Source organism: Nicrophorus vespilloides, unplaced genomic scaffold (genome assembly GCF_001412225.1).
Source record: "Nicrophorus vespilloides isolate i.1.1-1 unplaced genomic scaffold, Nicve_v1.0, whole genome shotgun sequence".
Classification (NCBI taxonomy): domain Eukaryota; kingdom Metazoa; phylum Arthropoda; class Insecta; order Coleoptera; family Silphidae; genus Nicrophorus; species Nicrophorus vespilloides.
Window position 1 is genome coordinate 76,769 of NW_017096548.1, and position 18,458 is coordinate 95,226.

The following is an 18,458-nucleotide window of genomic DNA, read 5'->3' on the forward strand; positions in this document are numbered from 1 at the left end:
TCTATCGATATCCCGACTATATCAAATTTCCAACTGTATCGAAATCCCGACGTTCTAAATCACGACTATCTCAAAATCTCGACAACCAGAGATTATGTCGATATAGTCGGGATTTTGATACAGTTGGAAATTTGATATAGTCGGGATTATATTTGTCGGGATTATGGTTGTCGGGATTATGGTTGTTGGGATTCTGATACAGTCGAAATTTCTAACGTCGGGAATTTGATTGACGGTATTTCGGTTGTCGGGCTTACGATTGCCACCGATATTTGTATACCCCTGATATATCAAGAACAGATTTATGTTTGGAAATTACATCGTAAAAAAATATTAAAAAACAACAATTAAAGTAAAATTATTCTGTTTCTCATTTAACTCATAAACGTTTATATTTCGGTAGAAAAACTAAGATTTAAATGAAAGAAATTTGTTTGTTATAACAAAAAAATATTAATTATGAATATAAACATAATTAGGATGAAAGATGTCTATGAAATCAAATTTAATTAAGTTATGATGTATTTTATTGAATATCATTGTTATTGTTCATACTTAAACATTTTTATTAAAACAACTTTTTAACTCATGTTAAATAATCTGTTAAATCTCTTTATTTCTATATTTTTACTTCCGATTATGATCGTTTATCAATAATGTCAATAACTAAGCTATTGATTGGTGTTACAACTTCTTATATTCATATCGTTTATGGTTCTCTTTAAGGATGTTTTAGGTTTTCCTGGACATGTCCTCTTTTCCCTTGGGTCCGATGACATTCGGAGGGGATTTTGAACGGAGTAAGGAATGTTTAAAATTTATTGTCGTTATTATTTTTCCCTTTTTAATTTGAACTATCCTAGATTTATTGTCATAGATTTCCGTTTTCAAATATGTAAATATAATTGATTATCAAAGTGATGTTATTGATTTCTTAAGCAGTAATGTAAATTATAGATGTATTTTGTTTTCTTCTTGTTGGTTAATATTTAAAATGCAATTTAAACCAATAAATTATTTTGATAAAAACAGGATATAAGATACAAATAAAAATGTAGTCTATTTTAAGGTAAATAAATTCTAACTTTAATTTGTAAATGTAATAGTAATTCGCTGAAGAAAATAAATATAAAACGGTTTAGTATTTTCTTCTACTGAACCTTTATACACGGTGGACACCCTGTATATGTAGAAATTAAGAAGTGTTACTTGTTGTATGCAACCAAACTTACATTAGTTTTCAAAATCTATATTATAAACGTACATGCCAATATCCCGGACAGTTTGAAACCTGACTAATTAAGAACTTTAAAATCGTATACAAATAAATTGCATGAACAGAAAATTGAGTGTATAAAGAAAATAAAACACATAAAAACATTAGTTTGTTTCTAAAATTAATGCGGATTTATTATAGTCCGGTTTAAAATGTAAATGTTAAATAATGAAAGGAAGAGCGGAAGTCCTTAAAATATCATTTTCTTATAAATTATTGTTGGAATGAAAATAAAGTTTCTAAGCATAATTGTTAAAGTTCGAATATTGAATCAAAACAATATCAATATTAGATTAATAATTAATTAGATAATATTAAAGTTAAATACATAAATGTGAAAAATACAATATAGCATATAAAAAATCATAATTATGAATGCAGAAGAAATTTTCTTAATAAATATAGTTTATACAATGTGTTTCGTTCATCAAATAACTTAGAATTTGCAGTTGTTAAAATAGCGCGGATACAAGCAGGCTTCGCTAATATGTTTGCAATTTAATAACCAGCACATTAATCGCTCCAATCGAAGTCCGTATCCTCCGTGCGGACAAGAACCGTATTTACGTTGATCGTTGTACCAGAAATAAAGTTCTGGGTCGATTCCTACCATTTCGTAACTGCAATCATATAACTCATATAAGTGATGAAAAAAAAATATTACGCAAAATATCATAGTACCCTTTCAATAATTCATCCAGATGCCAAATCCTCATCGACCCACCGGCGATTTCCCCACCATCCGGCAACAGAAGATCTATACTTTCCGTCAGCTCCTCATTCTCTTTATATTTGGACATGTAGAAAGGTTTGATTGCTGAAGGGAATCTGCACAGCAGAATGGGCTTATTTATCATATCGGCCATCAAACGCTTGGTCATCTCCGGGATGTCATCGCCGAACTCGAAATAACGACCATCCTTCCTGCTGATGTTATTGTCGTTCAAATATTTGATCGCGTCCGAGTAGTTCATGCGCATGAATGGTTTTTCCGGAATTTCAATGTCCGGGTTCAGCTCGTAGATGATTAGGCCGTAGGGCGACTTCAAAATGCGATCCACTACGTCGCAGATCAGATCCTCGAGACGGACCATCAGCCCTTCCAGCTCTATGAACGGACATTCCACTTCGAGCAACGTATTTTCCGCTAAATGACTACATGTCATGATCTTCTCTGCTATGAAGCACTGACCAAAGCAGAAGACATCTCCCAGGGATGAAAGGCATGTTTCCAAATACAGCTGCGAACTTTGCGTCAGATGCGCCGTCTCGCCGAAGAAGTCCACTTTGAATAGCGTAGAGATATCTTCCCCTTGAGTTTTCAATATCGTTGGTGGCGTGACTTCACAGTATTCTCGTGCAAAGTAATGTTCTCTGGAGATGCAAACAATGAGTATTATAAATATTATATTACAATAAATGGTTGAAGTACAACCTGATAGCTTGTACTAAAACCGATCTCATTTTGAGGATTTTGGAATTTCTTTCACTGCGGATCATTATGTGCCTGTTATCAGCTTGAATGTCTGGCTCAGCCTTCTGTATATGATCAGCGCCTCCCGGTGGGCCGAATGCCACCAGTTCCCAATAATCCACGTGCATTTCGTGACCACCAGGTGCCTACAATACATGAACGGAATCAATGAGGAATCAGATTCTTTAGGTAATGATGATATTACGTTTTTGCCTTTCGGAATTTCCGTGATGAAACCGATAAGCATCACAGACGCTTCGTTGGATAGGAGGATAGCATTGTAGGTCTGGCAGAGAACATCGTTGAGGACACATTCAAGGAAACCTGTGCCATCCCTCAGCGTGATGAACATTAAATTTTTACCTTGACGACGAAGCCTATGCACCCATCCATAGATTTTCAGTCTGCATCCTCTGTAATTTATTGCTGAAATAATAAAAATAATTAATATAAGTAAAAATCTAAGATTAAATTTAAGAGTATGAATAATTTTGCTATTTATTGGTATACACTAGAGTCTAGTGACTAGACCTTTAAAAATCCAATGTTTTGATGTTCTAAAAACTTGAAACTCGAACAAAATATGCTGAACAATTAAGAAATTAGTCACTACAAATGTCATTTGTTTCAAAAGAATGTTAATAAACTTTTACTTTTAGCTGAAAAAATATAAAATATCTATTCCATCAATCCATTGATTATTAATATTAATTATAGTTGTTCCATAATTATTTACAAGTTCGTAATATTTTCAAATTATCATTTAAAATGTTCAATATTGGATATATTTTGTGATTCTGAAACGGAATAATTATATGTGTTTATAATTCATTAAAAGAAATATTTATTACAATAACTGTAATTTTAAAAATGCACTCACCTTGATAAATTTTAATTGTTTCCGCTTTGGGCAGAGTTTCATCCAATGTGAGAATAATCTTCTTGCCATCCTCAAGCCTCTTCCTCCTGGTCTCCTCATCCTCAACTTTCTTCTTCGGTTCCGTCTCATCCTCAAGTTTCGATCGTTTTATGTCCTGTCCCTCCTTATCACTGTCCTGCACCTCCTTGCTATTGCTTTGATCTTTGGTAAAAGACTTGGAGAAATTCTTCAGCTGCATTTGAGTGGCTGGCTTGTACGTAACATCTCCGATGCCGTCCACGAAAATCATACGGGTAGGCTTATCTCCAGAGTTCAGGATCGCCCTCAATATGGTCTTGAACGGCTTAGCTTCAGTTCCATCGCCGGTCTCGTCGCTTCCGTTCTTCTCAGAAGTGTAAATTAGTTCTTTTATTTTTGTTGCATACGCACATTAGTTGTTTCAGATATAGATGTGAAGCGCATAATTACTCACCCTCTTGCTCACCGGACATTTTCAAGAATTAATTTCTTGATATACCGTTACAGTAAATTAATGTTAAAATTCAATTTTTAAAAGGCATATAGATGTTTTCTCGGAATTACCACAGCGCAGCGACTTCTACGATCTGAATGTATTCGACACACTAATCTTATCTTGAACGTCGATTAAGACAAAAAAGGTAAAAAAAACTAGAATATGTGCAGAAATTTACTTCTTCTGTAGAATTAAATTATTAGAGACAACATAAAATAAGAAATCAAAAGGAAGACTATGATTTAGTTGATACAGCAACTAAATCATATTCATATTTAATTCTGTTGTTATTTAATTATATTAAATATTTATTTAATACTTTTACTTAATCATCCAAATCGACATTAAAAAATCTATCTTTTACTAAAATAAGATAATTTTCTAGAATTTGTACTTAAAAACATTGGAATAAAGAGGTTTAAGGTATGCCTTATATACATATCTATAATCGCTCTCTTGTCTCGGGTCTAACTGTCCGGTAAGGTTCTTTGTATGTTTGTGTACAAATATTGCTTCATTCAAATATAGAAGAAGCTAGGTACAGTGGAACTCCAATAATTGTCCACGCCAATATTCGTCTCCTTTGATATTCGTCCTGTTATTTTGTTACAATTTTTATTTGATATTCGTCTGAAAAGTCCATATTCTCGGAGAGGCCGGCTGAGTCTCAATTGGGTATGTGTTCATTCTTATAGGACAAATATCAAACATTTTTTGTCCTTTTTTTATATTCGTCCTCCCCTCAGAAAAGGATTAATGACGAATATTGGAATTCCACTGTACTTATAAACTATAATTATGTTACTTCTTTATAGACATTTTTTCTTAAACTTTATTATAAATAAGCTTTATCAAATGTTGCTCTTCAAAATATTATTATCCAGGTTTAAGGTTTTTCTAATATAGGTATTTTATTTAGTAGTGTAAATATTTAATTGTTTATTTCTCTTTTTCAAACATAAAATACAATAATCTAATACAAAAAAAAAATACAAAAATTAATCAAAATCTCAGACAATATTTAATATAAATATAAATTAAAATGTTTCATAATTTTAATTAGGCTACAATTATTTATTTGCCCATCCTCTGGATGGACCACTCCTGCTGGCACAGCGGACACCTGTTGTTCTGCTTCACCCACAAAGACATGCAGCAATAATGGAACGAGTGATTGCATTCCCCCCAGACAACAACACACTCTTGCTTCCCATAATTATCAGTCTTGCTCTCTGCCTGACACCTCAAACAGGCGTCCATCACCTGCACTCTGCAGATAGCACAGGTGTCGCACTCCACGTCCCAGCTCCACATTGCAACGGCATTCCACTTCTTCAGCGTGAACATCTTTTCTGGTTTCTGACTATCGACGTCGCTCTTATCATCCATTTGTTGATAAGGCATTCCCGAATTGCATGAAAAAAATAAGTAGTTTATTTTGCAATCACTATTTTGACAGCAATAACCTTCAGCATAAACTATATAGTTTTAGGTACATTTGAACTACTCCAGTCGCAATTTTTCTGCAGTGTACCAATAGTACGAAACTAAAAAGTGTCTGTCACATCACTTTTATCTTAACAACATAATATTTAATAAGTATTTTAGCACAAAATTATATAAAAATAATACTGTTAAAAAAGCATAAATATTAAATTTAAAAAAAACTTTAACTTTTTTTCATATAAGAACGTATCAGTCATCTCTTGATAAAATAGGAAACCTACTTGAAAGTATCAAACGTCAAATTTGAAGGAAAAGTAGATCAAATTGAAAATGTGATAAGTTTTTCCGGAAAAATCAATACATTAATTTATAGTTAAAGCACACCTGTTACAACACACCAACAATCATAAACTTTAAAAAAACTTGTAGATAGGAAGTGATTTCAGTCAATGCATTAGTTTTAATGAAATAGGTTAGTCAATGATGATTGAATAATTATTTAATTCACAACAATACCACAGTTCAAATTTAAGAAATGCAGTCCCAAATCTATCATGAGAAACAGGTGAGAGAACTGTGCGCTCTGCATGCACTGAACAACTTGTTCCAATCGCCAAATGCATTCACCAAACAAGAATTGGACTCCATCTGCCATTCCCTGTCTCCGGACGTATGGATCAATCCACATAAATCTGTATTGGGACTAGGAAATTATGATATCAATGTGATTATGAAGGCTCTTTTGGTGAGGGAGTATTCTGCCGTTTGGTTTGATAGAAGAAAGTAAGATATTAACACAATATTAACTCAATAATCTAAAATTAAATTACTTCTATTTACAGAGACCCTTCTTGCTTGAACTTAAAGAATATCTATGGCTTCATACTCAATGTACCTAGTGATTACAAATTTAGTTTCTTCACTTTACCTTTAGGGAGAAGGCACTGGATTACTTTAAAACAAATCGGGGACCACTTTTATAATTTGGATTCTAAACTGTCCGCACCACAGTTAATAGGAAATGTACTTATTATATTTCTTAATTTTCAAATTGAATTTATACTAATATTATTTGTTTTGTTTGTAGGATAACAATATAGTAGAATATTTGAAGGACGAGTTGGAATCAAAAGAGAAACAGTTATTCCTTGTGGTTAGTGGAGAAGTGTCTAAAGATCAGTCCTGGCTCCTAAATCAGTCAGCTTACAGTAAAAACAATGACGAAGATCGGGAGGTTGAGGTGCTGCAATTAAAAGACATAATCAGTGAAAATTGTAAAGTGACTTTAAACCCCCTGTGCAATTCTGAATGATCTGTGATTGACTCAAAACTAAAATAATAAATTATTTAAAAAATAATAATAACAAGCGTTCATTTATTGTTATTCAAGTGTACAATTGTTGCTCGATAATATTAAACGTTCAGAATCGATGTGACGAAGCAACAAATAATCGTAGATGTTCGCTCTCGTTGTAACGTTCAGTTCTCTACTTCTGCCAAGAATCCAAACTAAATCTGAAAGAAGACATTTATGTATTTCCACATTGCTTTAAAATATTTATAAGTGATACCTGTATGAGCTAAACCTAGGCTAGTGCATGTCCAGAGCACTGCGAAATCTTCGTAGTCGGTATCGAGGATTTGGTAGAACCCAGCGCCTGGTAAGAATCTGGCAACTGTGTTTGGTAAGGTGGTGCTGACCTTAAAGAGAAAAATACTCGGGTGCCGTTTGGAGGTAGTAGCCACACCACGGCTTACAGTTGCGCTTCCAGACCTTTGTAAATAAATAAAGCAGATTTTAGAATAATTTACACTAAAATTCAATTCGTTTTTATGACACAATTATGTAATTACTATTTTCACATTATACAATAATAATCTATCAAATAATAAAAGGTACCGTCGGGAATTTCATTGTTGCGATTTTGATATATAATTCAATTATAGAGGGAAAATATTCTACATCCACTAAAATGTAAAGTCATAACTTATTAATAACAAAATTTCTATTAAAATCTTTACGCTTTCTATCTGATTGCGGATCAACAAACAAACCATCATCCTTTCCGCTGAACCGCTGAGTCTCTGTTTGAGCCATCTGTTGTGATGGGTCTATATCGCAAGCCCGACAACCGAAAGACAGTCTATTGAAAGCCCGAGTGTATCGAAATCCCGAGTGTATTGAAATCCCGACGTTCGAAATCCCGAGTGTATCGAAATCCCGACAATCAAAATCCCGACTACCATAATCCCGACAATCGAAATCCCGGCAGTGTCTTTTATTATTATAATTTCTATTTTAATATATTGTTATTTTTAATTTATTGTACTATATTTTAATAGGTACGACGGATACTGAAAATATACTTTTAAGACATAGGTCGATGGCTCTTTTGCCATTATTGTATTTTTTTTTCGTTGACTTATTCATTATAAAAATTAAGAATAAGAAATATTCTATAATAAAATTAGTTTATGTTATTAATAATAAATAACAACAATTAATAATCTTATTAAGTTTTAGATTTCGATATAGTCGAGATTTTGATTGTCGGGATTTTGACATAGTCGGGATTTCGATACACTCGGGATTTCGAACGTCGGGATTTCGGTTGTCGGGCTTGCGATTGCCTCCAGTTGTGATACACATCTATATATGACCACTAAGAGGTATCTGACTAAATTGTGATTGAATCATTGGAGCTAAATCAGTGGTTCCCAAACTTATTTGGCCTACCGTCCCCTTTCCAGAAAAAATATTACTCAGTGCCCCTGGAAATTATTTTTGTTTTACATTTTAATAGCAATCAAACAGTTATCCATCGTCCCGAAATGCAGCTGTGGCGATCACCGCCTCCCTGGATCGCTGCAGCGCCCACCTTGGGAATCACTGAGCTAAATAAAGGGAGTGGAGGTTTAAAAAAGAAGATTAAAACGGATAGAACAAATTGACTTAGTGTGTATTTTTTCTCTACTTTACTTCAGAAATCTAATTCTATAAAATGGTTGGAATTCAAAAAAGCAAATAGTTTTCATAATTTAATAATACATTTAATCAATTAGAAATATAAACAATGGTAGTTTACAAAAAATATTCACTTGATAAAAAAATAGTTAATAAGTATTATTATACTCAAAAAATTTCCAATGACTGTCAGAAAATGCAAACCATTCATTATTAATATTTTTTATAACGTAATTTGAATCATAAGCAGAACCCATTGAAAATGATATACAAAGAGATCATTATAATTTCAAAAGAAAACCAAAACTTATTCAAATTTTATCGCATTGAATGAACATTGTTGTGCATTACATGACGCAAGTGGTATAACAAAAACCTACCAAAAAAAAGAATAGCAGAGATTTGATAGAAATAAAATTTGAAAAAAAAAGGATCTATGATAAAAAATGTATTATTGCATTAATTAGAGAAATTACGTTATAGACTTAATATTGTATGTCATCTTATTTGAAATAAATATTAATTAAAAGACATAGTATACCTATATCAAATAATATAATAAACAAAATTAGTAAAATATCAAAGTTGTAATATAAAATATTAGTTTAGTAGACATACAATAAATTAACACCATACATATTTATGCAGTTCACAAATTTAAAGATCGAACAAATATAGAATCTAGTACTACTATTTACTGCTCCCTCTGTCCGAAAATATGGTATTCATATGAAAGAAAATCTTAGATTATCTAGAGTTTCAAAGGCAACTGTCAATGAGTATTGGTATTGTTTACATTGATAACTAAATAACATAACATATTTGACAGTATATGAAGATCAAAGAATACTTATAACACGGACATATCTATTAAAATCTCAAATCATAAATTAGTGAGAATTCCTCTTGATAACGTTTTTATAACATTACAAACGTGTATGGAATTAATTATGATAAAAAGAAGGAGGAAATTCCAATACATTTGTCGTGAGAGTCGATTTACTGAAATGTATAAAAAATGTATTTGTTCAAAATAAACGTTCAACAAATCTCACTTCAACTAAATTTGGTTTATACTAAAACTACTTTTATTTAGTTATATTATGATAATAAAATGAATTTAATATTTTTTTATATTTCATTTTTTTCCGCAAATGTGTACCATATTTTCGGGCAGTATGTTTTTATGTTATTAAACCCAAATTATTTCTTGAATATTTCTCAAAATATTAAACTTTTTTATTATTCCATAGTCAATTTGTTAAGTGCACAATTTTATAGTATTAACCAAGGCATTCTTATCCATTAGTCACAGTGCCTAGAGCCCACAAGATTTTTGGTGGTCCGCGAAACTTTTTGGGACTCACGAAATATAGTTGAATTAAAACTTAACCCGATCATCATTTCTTTATGAATGAAAAACATTTAAAAGAGAATTCAAGTATATACATTTTGTTGTTAAAACGGGGGTATCTAAAATGATATATAATTTATAGTTTGTATTCAGACTGCGTGAACTACATATGTAGACCATAAATAATTTCTGAAGATAAAAGAAGTTGTCGTTAATTTTTGATAAATTTTAATTTTGAATATATAAAATTGAAGACCAACTAATTTAAATTAATATTGAAACTCGTAAAGTCCGAAAATGAAGAATTGTAAAATATTTTTACAGAAAATTGTATCATTTAAAGTAACGAAAAGATATTTATTATTTTCTTAATTCTGGTGAATGTTTGCTTACAGAGATATAAATTTAAAAAAATACGATGTATCAAAGGAATACGAATTACAATAATACGAATTACTATTCCATCTTTTCACTCAATACCTCAAAGAGTACGGTTTAAAATAGTTGGTGAAACAGTGGAACTTCAAATATTTATCCCCCTGTAAAATGTTATTTGGGCTCTTAAATGGTTCGGTAATTTTAAAGTAGCGAGGTGTGATTTCATGATGTGTAAATTTAGAGAACTTGAACAAATTTGATAGCAACTAGCAAATTTTTGTTTGAAATATAGAGTTAAACAACAGTTGATGGAATTGATGACGGGGAGGTGGAGTTTCGGTTATCTGAGGGCCCACCACCAATTAATCAGGTTACATATTAAGTGAGCTTTATTAAAAAATATTTTTGAAAATCTATGGGAAATTTTAGTTGATCTTTGTGAGATGTTAAGGAATATTGTTTCGCGTCTTGGAAATGAATGCAGATCTGCTTACACTTCTGATATCTAGCAAATTGAATGCAACAATCGATTGTAAATGTTGCACGCAATATTTATTCGTTACGATATAAATACAAAAGAGCAAAGTTGATCGAATCGCATATTCATATGCGTCGCTCTAAATAATGTTTAGAGAAGGAAGAACGTCGTGCGTGCAATTATTCAAAGTTATTCAGCATTCGTTTGTTCGAGGTGGAAAACAATCGGCAATGATTGAAGAGCTGAACGGAAATGGGGTGAACGGGACGCGTGTCGGATGGATGCACTTACCATCTTCCTATGGTGCTGACGGAGACGTCGATCTGACCACGATCGTTCTCGCTGAGGTCGATCTCGATGCATGCAGATGTTAGTTCCATCAGGTAGAAGGAGCGTTCGATCTCGTACCATCGACCTGTGAACTGGAGTGGGCGTTAGATTCGATGATCAGATGAAGAACGAGGGGTTGTCTTCTTTGATGAAGCTGTATGTTTTGTCTACCTTGGTGATGTTGAAGTCTTGCATGTACTTGTGTTTGGGACACCTGCCGAGCCCGGAGGGCCGTCCGAGGCCGACCAGTTGGACAGCGATGAGCAGAAGCGCGCAACAGGCATAAGCCATTTTTCGAAATGCCGAGCCGAGACAGGCATTGTTCGAAATATGCAAATCGACGACAACGACGATTATACTTATGTACGTGCGCCGCTTGTTCGAACGCAAAATCGAACGAACTATGTTTGCTCGAATTCACATACACTATTATATTAAAGTTTTGTTTATTGGAGAGCATCGTAACTTTCTACCAGAAGTGTTAAAATCATTTCAAATTATGAAAAAAGTTACACTTATTAGAAGAAAAGTAGATGAAGTAAAAACGTAGAAATTTAATTTATCTAAAAATCATCATATTTCTTTTGTCAGTTTTTATTTACAATCTATTCTACTGAACATTTATCAAATCTGTTAACATTAATGAGTTGCGGCCCAGTGGCACCATTCCATAACATTTCTATACAATATTTATTTATTCTTTACTTAAATCTAAATTGGAGATCCAAGAGTTCTGTTCCCCATAACTTGTTCTCAAAAGTCACTTACGAATTTGTGCGCAGCAACCAATACATCTTTCTAAATTTTATTTCTAGTTGTTCACGCTTTGCCTGGATATGGTCCTTCCAAGTCAGTCTCGTGTCGAGGTACATTCCCAAGTATCTCACCCTTGAAGATGCTAGAACTACTTTGTTGAGTTATACTGGTTTATACTAATTTCGACTGGTTTATACTAATTCGCCATTTCCTGAACAATATCTCGAGCAGACTAAGCTCTTCTTGAAGGTGTCGATATGCAATTATGGCAACCATGTTTGTTTTCTCTGTTGTTGGTATCTGCAGTGTATAATAGATATAAAATTGGTACCAAGACACTACCTTGAGGAACTCCCAATTCGATGGGACTTAGCTCAGTGCTTCCTCCAATTTGACAAAAACTATCTATCATCTAGGTAGAATTTTAACACTTAAAATCATCATATTAATATATTTTTTATTACAATTTATTTATATTCGATATGTAATAAAATTATGTAAAGTAATTTAATTACAGTAAGATGTTACAATACACACTAGTTATATTAGTAGTAACTGTTAAAATAGCAGAAACAGCACAACACTAGAAGAAAGCAACACAAATAATGCAAATTATTCTAACGTAAAAGACATAAATTACTTTTAAACCAAGAATGATAAATATACCATACTAATCTTGCTACTAATTCTATTGGAACGTAGAATATCTAATAGAAAACAATAGTAAAATTAACAAAACATAAAAATATTATAGAAAAACTATAAGAATGAAATAGTAAAAGTGGTAAAAAACAGTAGTATAATTAATAAAAATGCCACTAAAAAATACTACTATAACTGCAACTAGGAAATAGTAAAAAATATTAATTTTAATAGAAAGTTACCTAAACTTCATAGTTACATAGCAAAAAAAGCAATTCTAATAGAAAGTGGCGAAAATAGTAATTATGGTAGAAAGATGTAGAAATATTCTAGTATAAGTACCAAAAATTGCATTACATAGATCAGTGGATTGGATCCCTGCATTAGTGAAAAAAGATACACAAATTTTAATATTTTTCTCATCTTAATAAATATTCATACTTCTATACTTATTACTAAATAAAATAAAACAAATAAATTACACCAACTGTTGTTTATTAAAACATAAAATCAATATCAATGAAAAACCAACATTTATTGGAATACAAAAACTAAAATGAACATTAACTAAAAAATAAAGTTATATTTGAACAATAAAGTCTAATGAACAAACAAAAATGGCAGAATTTTATGAAAAATAAAATATTGTCATATAATATTACCAACTTTTTCAATTACATTGACATGAAAATTTACTTTAGTAGTGTTCCGACCGACTTTCAAAAGGTCTAATAACGAACTAAATATTATCAAGGCATAATCTGAAGCTACTGAAAGCTACAGGTCACTGATGTTTTTAATTTTTGTTTTGGAACATTAAATATTGACGTTATGATACCCACAACATTAGCATAAATTTAATATTTCATTTAATAAACTGCTTGAGTCACAAAACTATATGTATGCAAACATTTAAAAAAATGTAAACGTACTACATAATAGAAAATTATATAAATTTTGGAACAATAAATGAACCATTATTTTATAAGTGGTATAAGTCAATTTTTTCATATATCGAGATTTAAGGGTTTGCGTTTAAATCGATTTAAAAATATTGTTAAACGTTAATCAAGTCGTGTGATATTTTTTACTCTATAAAACTGTTAAATTTTATTATGCAATAAATATTATTAAAATTGTTAAATTCACATCAATAGATTTTTTAATAGAAGATATTTAATACATTTGATTTAAATGACATAGACTTTGTTCATAAATTGAATTTTTGTAAGTTGTATAAGGTTCAACAAAAATACATTAAAGTAGGTTTCCCAAGCTTTTCCTGCAACGGAACACTTCGTAAATCCTGAAATTTACACGGAACATCTTGTTTATTTGTATGGTACGTAATAACACATAATCAATAAAAAGATATAAAATATATAAGAAAACCATTAACTATTTATTTAGTAATTATTACTTTCCAGATTTTCACGGAACACCGATTAAGTTTGATTAATCTATTGAAGTTAAATTAAATAGAATCATATGACACTTTAAATATAATTTTGACATATATCAATAATCAATTTTGACATATTTTGACATACATTAATTAATACGACAAAAACAATAACACGAAGGTGGAAACCCATCATTCGAAAATGTTAAAATCTTCAATATTCCTGTAACTCTAAATACCTTCAAGATTTTTGATGCAATCATTTAAATTGAATGTTTATAGGAATTTAACAGACGATGAAGGCTGATTAGTTCTGAAATTAACAGATGATTTATAATGATTAATTTTTAATTGGGCTATAAAAAAACATGTTTAACATGGTAATTAGGTATACATGAAGAATAAAGAACTTGTAATCTTCAAAAGAGAAAAATAATAAAAATGAACACACTTAACCCAAACTTTGGTTAATTGGGTGGGCGCCCACAAACAGTGTTTGTTCAAGGGCTCAAACATTAGCCAAGTACCCCAAAAGTTAACGGTCCGCCCCTGAGAAAGAAGAAAATAAGAACTATCGAAACGTGCCCGAATGCGTATGTGTGGGAACCATCGCGCGCTTTGACCTTGACTCTTCTCTTGGGCATTGTTGTTGTTGGAGTGGTGTAGTTGTTGCGAGAGAACCCGCAATGAAACGCGATCCAATACTATAGGATTTCCGAGCTCGGAACGACCACAAGTACTTCCTCTTCGCTTTTGTAGAACGAAACGATTGCAATACACACACACACAAACAAAAAACGTAAATAAACAACGACAGACGCAGAAGGAGTAAAAAAGAACAACAGGGGAACCGAGGAAAGCGGATCCGTTACACGGTGTTTCTTCCGTTTTTTTTTGTACGACAGTCCATTTCGTTGAAATGTAGCCGCCGCAGTTCGGTTCCGAAACGAGTTGCGAAACCATCGGAGACGATGATGGGTTGCTGAAACGACCAAAAGATTAAGACCATCCAATTCGTTCAACCAGCCGGTAAGCAAATCTCGTGAAAAACAACGCTTCTATTGTAGATAACTCAGTTCTTGAACGATTATGTGGTTGCCTATTAAACGCATTTAAATTTATACAAAAATATCAATAATATTTATGTAAAATAAACATTTTATTGTATCAAAATATATTAATTATATTGGTAAATACAAATGTTAATAATCAATAAAAAGATATAGCTTCAGGTACTTTCAAAATAGTTAAAAGCAGTTTCTGAAATTTTTAAGTTTTTAACTAATAGTCTAGTTACAACTGTCAAAAAAACTATTTCTTTAAAATAACAACAAAATTTATTTATTATCCAGAATAAACATATTATTATAAGCTTTAAATCAGAAATATGTGAAGTAATATAATTTTCAATTTATGTCACTATTTAAATTATAGAGAGACGTAAAACAGACCTAAATACTTGTAATCTTTATATTGTATACAAAAATGATTTGTTTTGTAATTAGAAACACCAAGTGAGTATAAATCTACATTCAAGTAATACTTGTCACTTCTGTATAGGATATTTTTGATGTTGTAACAAAAAGAAAAAATATATAGCAGAATACTATAAAAAAAAGTTATAAAATAATATTGTTACTAAATACATTTATAAAAATTGTTTCGTTTTTGTAATATAAATCAGTTATTATAAGATTTAAGCTTAAAATTGCATGTTTTTACCAAAAAGTACCACAATTTTTTTTCATTGAAAATATTGCTGAAATTTAACATTTATAGATTTTAACGTATTTTAAAAGAAATCTAAAGAAAATTTTAAGATAATATCAAACGAATTTGTCTCAATTTGGTTCAAATTTGCATGTTTTCAACTAATAGCTGAGTTACAACAATTCAATAATATTATTGATTATAATATCAACGGTTCTTTGTGCAGAACAGTATTTCCGTTCCAGATAAACATTGCATATTTTAGTGTTTTTTTTTTCAAATGTAATAAAATTTAAATAAGTAAAACATAATTTCCATAGATTAAATATTAACTTGCATTTATATTTAACATATCTTTACTTACAACAAAAATTCTGGATATTAGAAAAACGTAATATTTTTATCTTAAAAATAATATTTTTTTTCTAAATAAGCGTATATTTCCTATTCTGTTTTCGTTGTAAATTACAAAACCGTTTTTTTTTCTAATAAGAAATAAAAAAAATTGTCATCAAATTTAGAGAATAAAACAATCGTGAAACATAATTAATAGGACAGACATACCAATAATAATTTGTAAGTATTAATTAATAATAATGACATTTCATTAAAAATATTTACTTTTCTTTCTATTAATTTTTATTTGTAAACTTTAATCGACATTTATAATTCGTAGCGTAATCTAACACATTTGTTTGTAATTGTTACATAAGTACATTCGTTTTTAAAATATTTTATTCAAAAAGATGTTCATTCAAAAAAAAGCCTTTATTATTAAATATAATGACTCAAACTAATCGCTCCTGTTTAAATATTCTTTATTAATAAGATTTTACAAAATTAAGAAAAGTTTTTATACATATGGAGACCGGGATATAAATACCATTTTTGTACGACAAAAGTTGAGTTTTTCCTTGTCGAAAATAATACACCATATACTTATGTAACATTGACGTCAGGTGACAGCTGTCATTAAAAATTTAACGTGACCCAATGGTTGTGAACCCCATTGTTTTATTATTATTGTTTTATCCTAAGGCAGTGTTTCTCAAACTTTTGGGTCGCGAACCTTAAAAAAATTAAAGGACCTCCGAAGAATGGGTATGTGTAGAAAAACAAACCGTTCCGTCTGTCATCAATTTTTCTGCGAACCACAATGTGCTAAGCGATAATAAAGATACATATATAGTAGAAGATACAGAATAAGTAAATAAAAAAATTGTTTATGTCCCTCAAATAGTTACATCGGTAATCCACCTCCCGTCATCAATTTTTTTAATTGTTGTTTAAGGCTCTATGATTTTCTCTACTTCAAATCAAGGAGAAAAAAGAAAAGTCCCACCAGTGAGTGGAAATATTATAATAACTAACTTATTATATATGCTTCATTGAAGAAGTATGTTATCAATTTAAAGTAGATTTGAATAGTTTCATATTTACGTACTTTCACTCGATGATTTCCTGTAATAGAATCTGCATGTTTAAGACTTTTTTTTATTCCAATATTTATTAGAAACTTCAAAGCCGCAGATAATTAATGCGAGATCAAATGATAGTAAATTATATCAAATTGTGACTTCAAACTGTAAGTATATAACGGAAAATTGAAATATCGTAAAAGTTTTTATCCAAATTTATTTTATTAAAAGCAATTAACTTCATTACAACATACCTCACATAGTGCATCTTCGATCAGTCCGGATTCACTATAAAAATAAATTCTAAATAAATAGTACACAATATTAGTTTTTATACATAAAATATATTTTTTTAAAGTCCTCAATTAGTCCGGTTTCCGCACTGTGCGAAGTTTTGTTATATAATTCTTTATTTAATAATAATTGATTTATTTAGTTTTTTACATTTTTCTATTTTGCACATTTTTAAGTTCGTTTTTTTTACAAAAATATCTCAAATATTTAATTAGAAATTCAATTTTTTTTTAAATAAAATATTACAAAATTCAACTAGTTTAAATAATAATATTTCTTAACATAAATTCACAATTTTCATATTGTACATCTGCTGCGCGTGTTTTTTTTTAACTGTGTAAAATCAATGACTCTTAGTGTTAAACTGTAATTGCAATAAGAAAATAAATCATTTTCAAAGTACCGGTACCTTTTATTTCAATATACTCAAAGAAAACAAAAATAAAGAAAAGAAGAAGAATGTAGAAGTGTGGCCTGTGCAATGTCAGTAATTATTTAGAGTCCCGGTTTTAGTCTTTCGCAGCAATAATGATGCAACCAATCTATTTTTATTTAATTTGTTTGTATCTCATTATGTCAGTTATGGTTAGTCTGGAATAGACACTTATTGCAGATCCTTGTAAATATATAAATATTCTGAGTGTAAATCTAGTTTGAAATAATTAATTTCTCACACTACATATACAAACGTAAGTACTTATTACGTAAATTATTTTATTGCAACTAGAAGTGAAGAGCAATTAGTGACAATTTTAATGTTAATAAATTGTTTAATTAATTAGTGTTGAATTCTTTGATTTATTTAGGATGGGTTTTGCTATTTTAATAAAGCTATGTGTACTTTTCTTTTTAATATTTCAAACTTTTATAATCGTAATTATGTTAAATATGCAAAAATAAGGGTCATATTGACTAAAAACAAGTTCTAATACAAGTATTAGGGTTGTTACATAAGTCCGTTCGTAGTTTGGTGCACACGCATTAACGCCTACTGAACAGTGAATAGTTAGGTAGCAGGTAATATTTTGATAACTACAGTTGTATTGTATAGTTGTGGCATTTTTGGTATATTCCAGGGGTGGTCAAACTGTGGCTGGCGAGCCGCATGCGGCTCTTCAAGAGTTAAATTGTGGCTAGTTCA

The 18,458-nt window shown here is 30.6% G+C and overlaps 5 protein-coding genes across 8 annotated transcripts in view; 2 read left to right on the forward strand and 3 right to left on the reverse strand.

The window, feature by feature from the left end:
- Positions 1-1,630: 1,630 nt before the first annotated feature.
- On the reverse strand, positions 1,631-4,234 carry LOC108557379 (asparagine--tRNA ligase, cytoplasmic-like). 2 transcript variants are annotated; one of them, XM_017913871.1, is made up of 6 exons: positions 4,103-4,234; positions 3,631-4,035; positions 2,956-3,176; positions 2,712-2,896; positions 1,958-2,650; positions 1,631-1,896 (listed from the first exon to the last, which is right to left on the reverse strand). In XM_017913871.1, exons 1-6 carry the CDS (start codon positions 4,119-4,121, stop codon positions 1,713-1,715), a joined length of 1,707 nt encoding a protein of 568 aa, XP_017769360.1. In that variant the 5' UTR covers positions 4,122-4,234; the 3' UTR covers positions 1,631-1,712. The 2 variants fall into 2 exon arrangements, with proteins under 2 accessions (XP_017769360.1, XP_017769361.1); XM_017913872.1 differs by having other exon boundaries at positions 3,631-4,012; positions 4,103-4,215.
- A 923-nt stretch (positions 4,235-5,157) lies between these two features.
- Positions 5,158-5,643, reverse strand: LOC108557380 (RING-box protein 2). Its single transcript, XM_017913873.1, has one exon. The coding sequence runs from the start codon at positions 5,546-5,548 to the stop codon at positions 5,219-5,221; it is 330 nt and encodes a 109-aa protein (XP_017769362.1). The 5' UTR covers positions 5,549-5,643; the 3' UTR covers positions 5,158-5,218.
- Positions 5,644-5,794: 151 nt separating this feature from the next.
- On the forward strand, positions 5,795-6,948 carry LOC108557377 (josephin-1). Of its 2 annotated transcripts, none has more exons than XM_017913867.1 (4): positions 5,795-6,062; positions 6,112-6,373; positions 6,433-6,613; positions 6,678-6,948. In XM_017913867.1, the coding sequence occupies exons 2-4, from the start codon at positions 6,126-6,128 to the stop codon at positions 6,900-6,902; spliced, it is 654 nt and encodes a 217-aa protein (XP_017769356.1). In that variant the 5' UTR covers positions 5,795-6,062; positions 6,112-6,125; the 3' UTR covers positions 6,903-6,948. The 2 variants fall into 2 exon arrangements, with proteins under 2 accessions (XP_017769356.1, XP_017769357.1); XM_017913868.1 differs by having other exon boundaries at positions 6,124-6,373.
- Positions 6,949-6,963: 15 nt separating this feature from the next.
- On the reverse strand, positions 6,964-11,386 carry LOC108557373 (apolipoprotein D-like). The gene is made up of 4 exons (XM_017913861.1): positions 11,267-11,386; positions 11,057-11,187; positions 7,162-7,364; positions 6,964-7,105 (listed from the first exon to the last, which is right to left on the reverse strand). Exons 1-4 carry the CDS (start codon positions 11,384-11,386, stop codon positions 6,972-6,974), a joined length of 588 nt encoding a protein of 195 aa, XP_017769350.1. The 3' UTR covers positions 6,964-6,971.
- A 2,869-nt stretch (positions 11,387-14,255) lies between these two features.
- Positions 14,256-18,458, forward strand: part of LOC108557378 (insulin-like growth factor-binding protein complex acid labile subunit) — a 7,388-nt gene continuing 3,185 nt past the window's right edge. The window contains exon 1 of one of the 2 annotated variants that reach the window (XM_017913869.1): positions 14,256-14,924. The gene's annotated coding sequence lies outside the window, so the exon portion shown is untranslated. Of the gene's footprint in view, positions 14,925-17,947; positions 18,007-18,458 lie in introns of those variants that run through there. The other variant, XM_017913870.1, reaches the window with a different exon arrangement.

What these genes read in the sequence shown, in the direction of transcription:
- LOC108557377 (XM_017913867.1), top strand. Translation starts at nt 6,126, where the DNA reads ATGCAGTCCCAAATCTATCATGAGAAACAGGTGAGAGAACTGTGCGCT. An exon ending in GTTTGGTTTGATAGAAGAAA is followed by an intron (nt 6,374 to 6,432) that starts GTAAGATATTAA and finishes TTCTATTTACAG; the next exon opens with AGACCCTTCTTGCTTGAACT. An exon ending in CACCACAGTTAATAGGAAAT is followed by an intron (nt 6,614 to 6,677) that starts GTACTTATTATA and finishes TTTTGTTTGTAG; the next exon opens with GATAACAATATAGTAGAATA.
- LOC108557379 (XM_017913871.1), bottom strand. An exon ending in AACAATTAAAATTTATCAAG is followed by an intron (nt 3,177 to 3,630) that starts GTGAGTGCATTT and finishes TTATTATTTCAG; the next exon opens with CAATAAATTACAGAGGATGC. An exon ending in CTGGATGAATTATTGAAAGG is followed by an intron (nt 1,897 to 1,957) that starts GTACTATGATAT and finishes ATATGATTGCAG; the next exon opens with TTACGAAATGGTAGGAATCG.
- LOC108557373 (XM_017913861.1), bottom strand. Translation starts at nt 11,386, where the DNA reads ATGGCTTATGCCTGTTGCGCGCTTCTGCTCATCGCTGTCCAACTGGTC. An exon ending in GTCAGCACCATAGGAAGATG is followed by an intron (nt 7,365 to 11,056) that starts GTAAGTGCATCC and finishes TTATTTACAAAG; the next exon opens with GTCTGGAAGCGCAACTGTAA. An exon ending in CCTAGGTTTAGCTCATACAG is followed by an intron (nt 7,106 to 7,161) that starts GTATCACTTATA and finishes GTCTTCTTTCAG; the next exon opens with ATTTAGTTTGGATTCTTGGC.
- LOC108557380 (XM_017913873.1), bottom strand. Translation starts at nt 5,548, where the DNA reads ATGCCTTATCAACAAATGGATGATAAGAGCGACGTCGATAGTCAGAAA.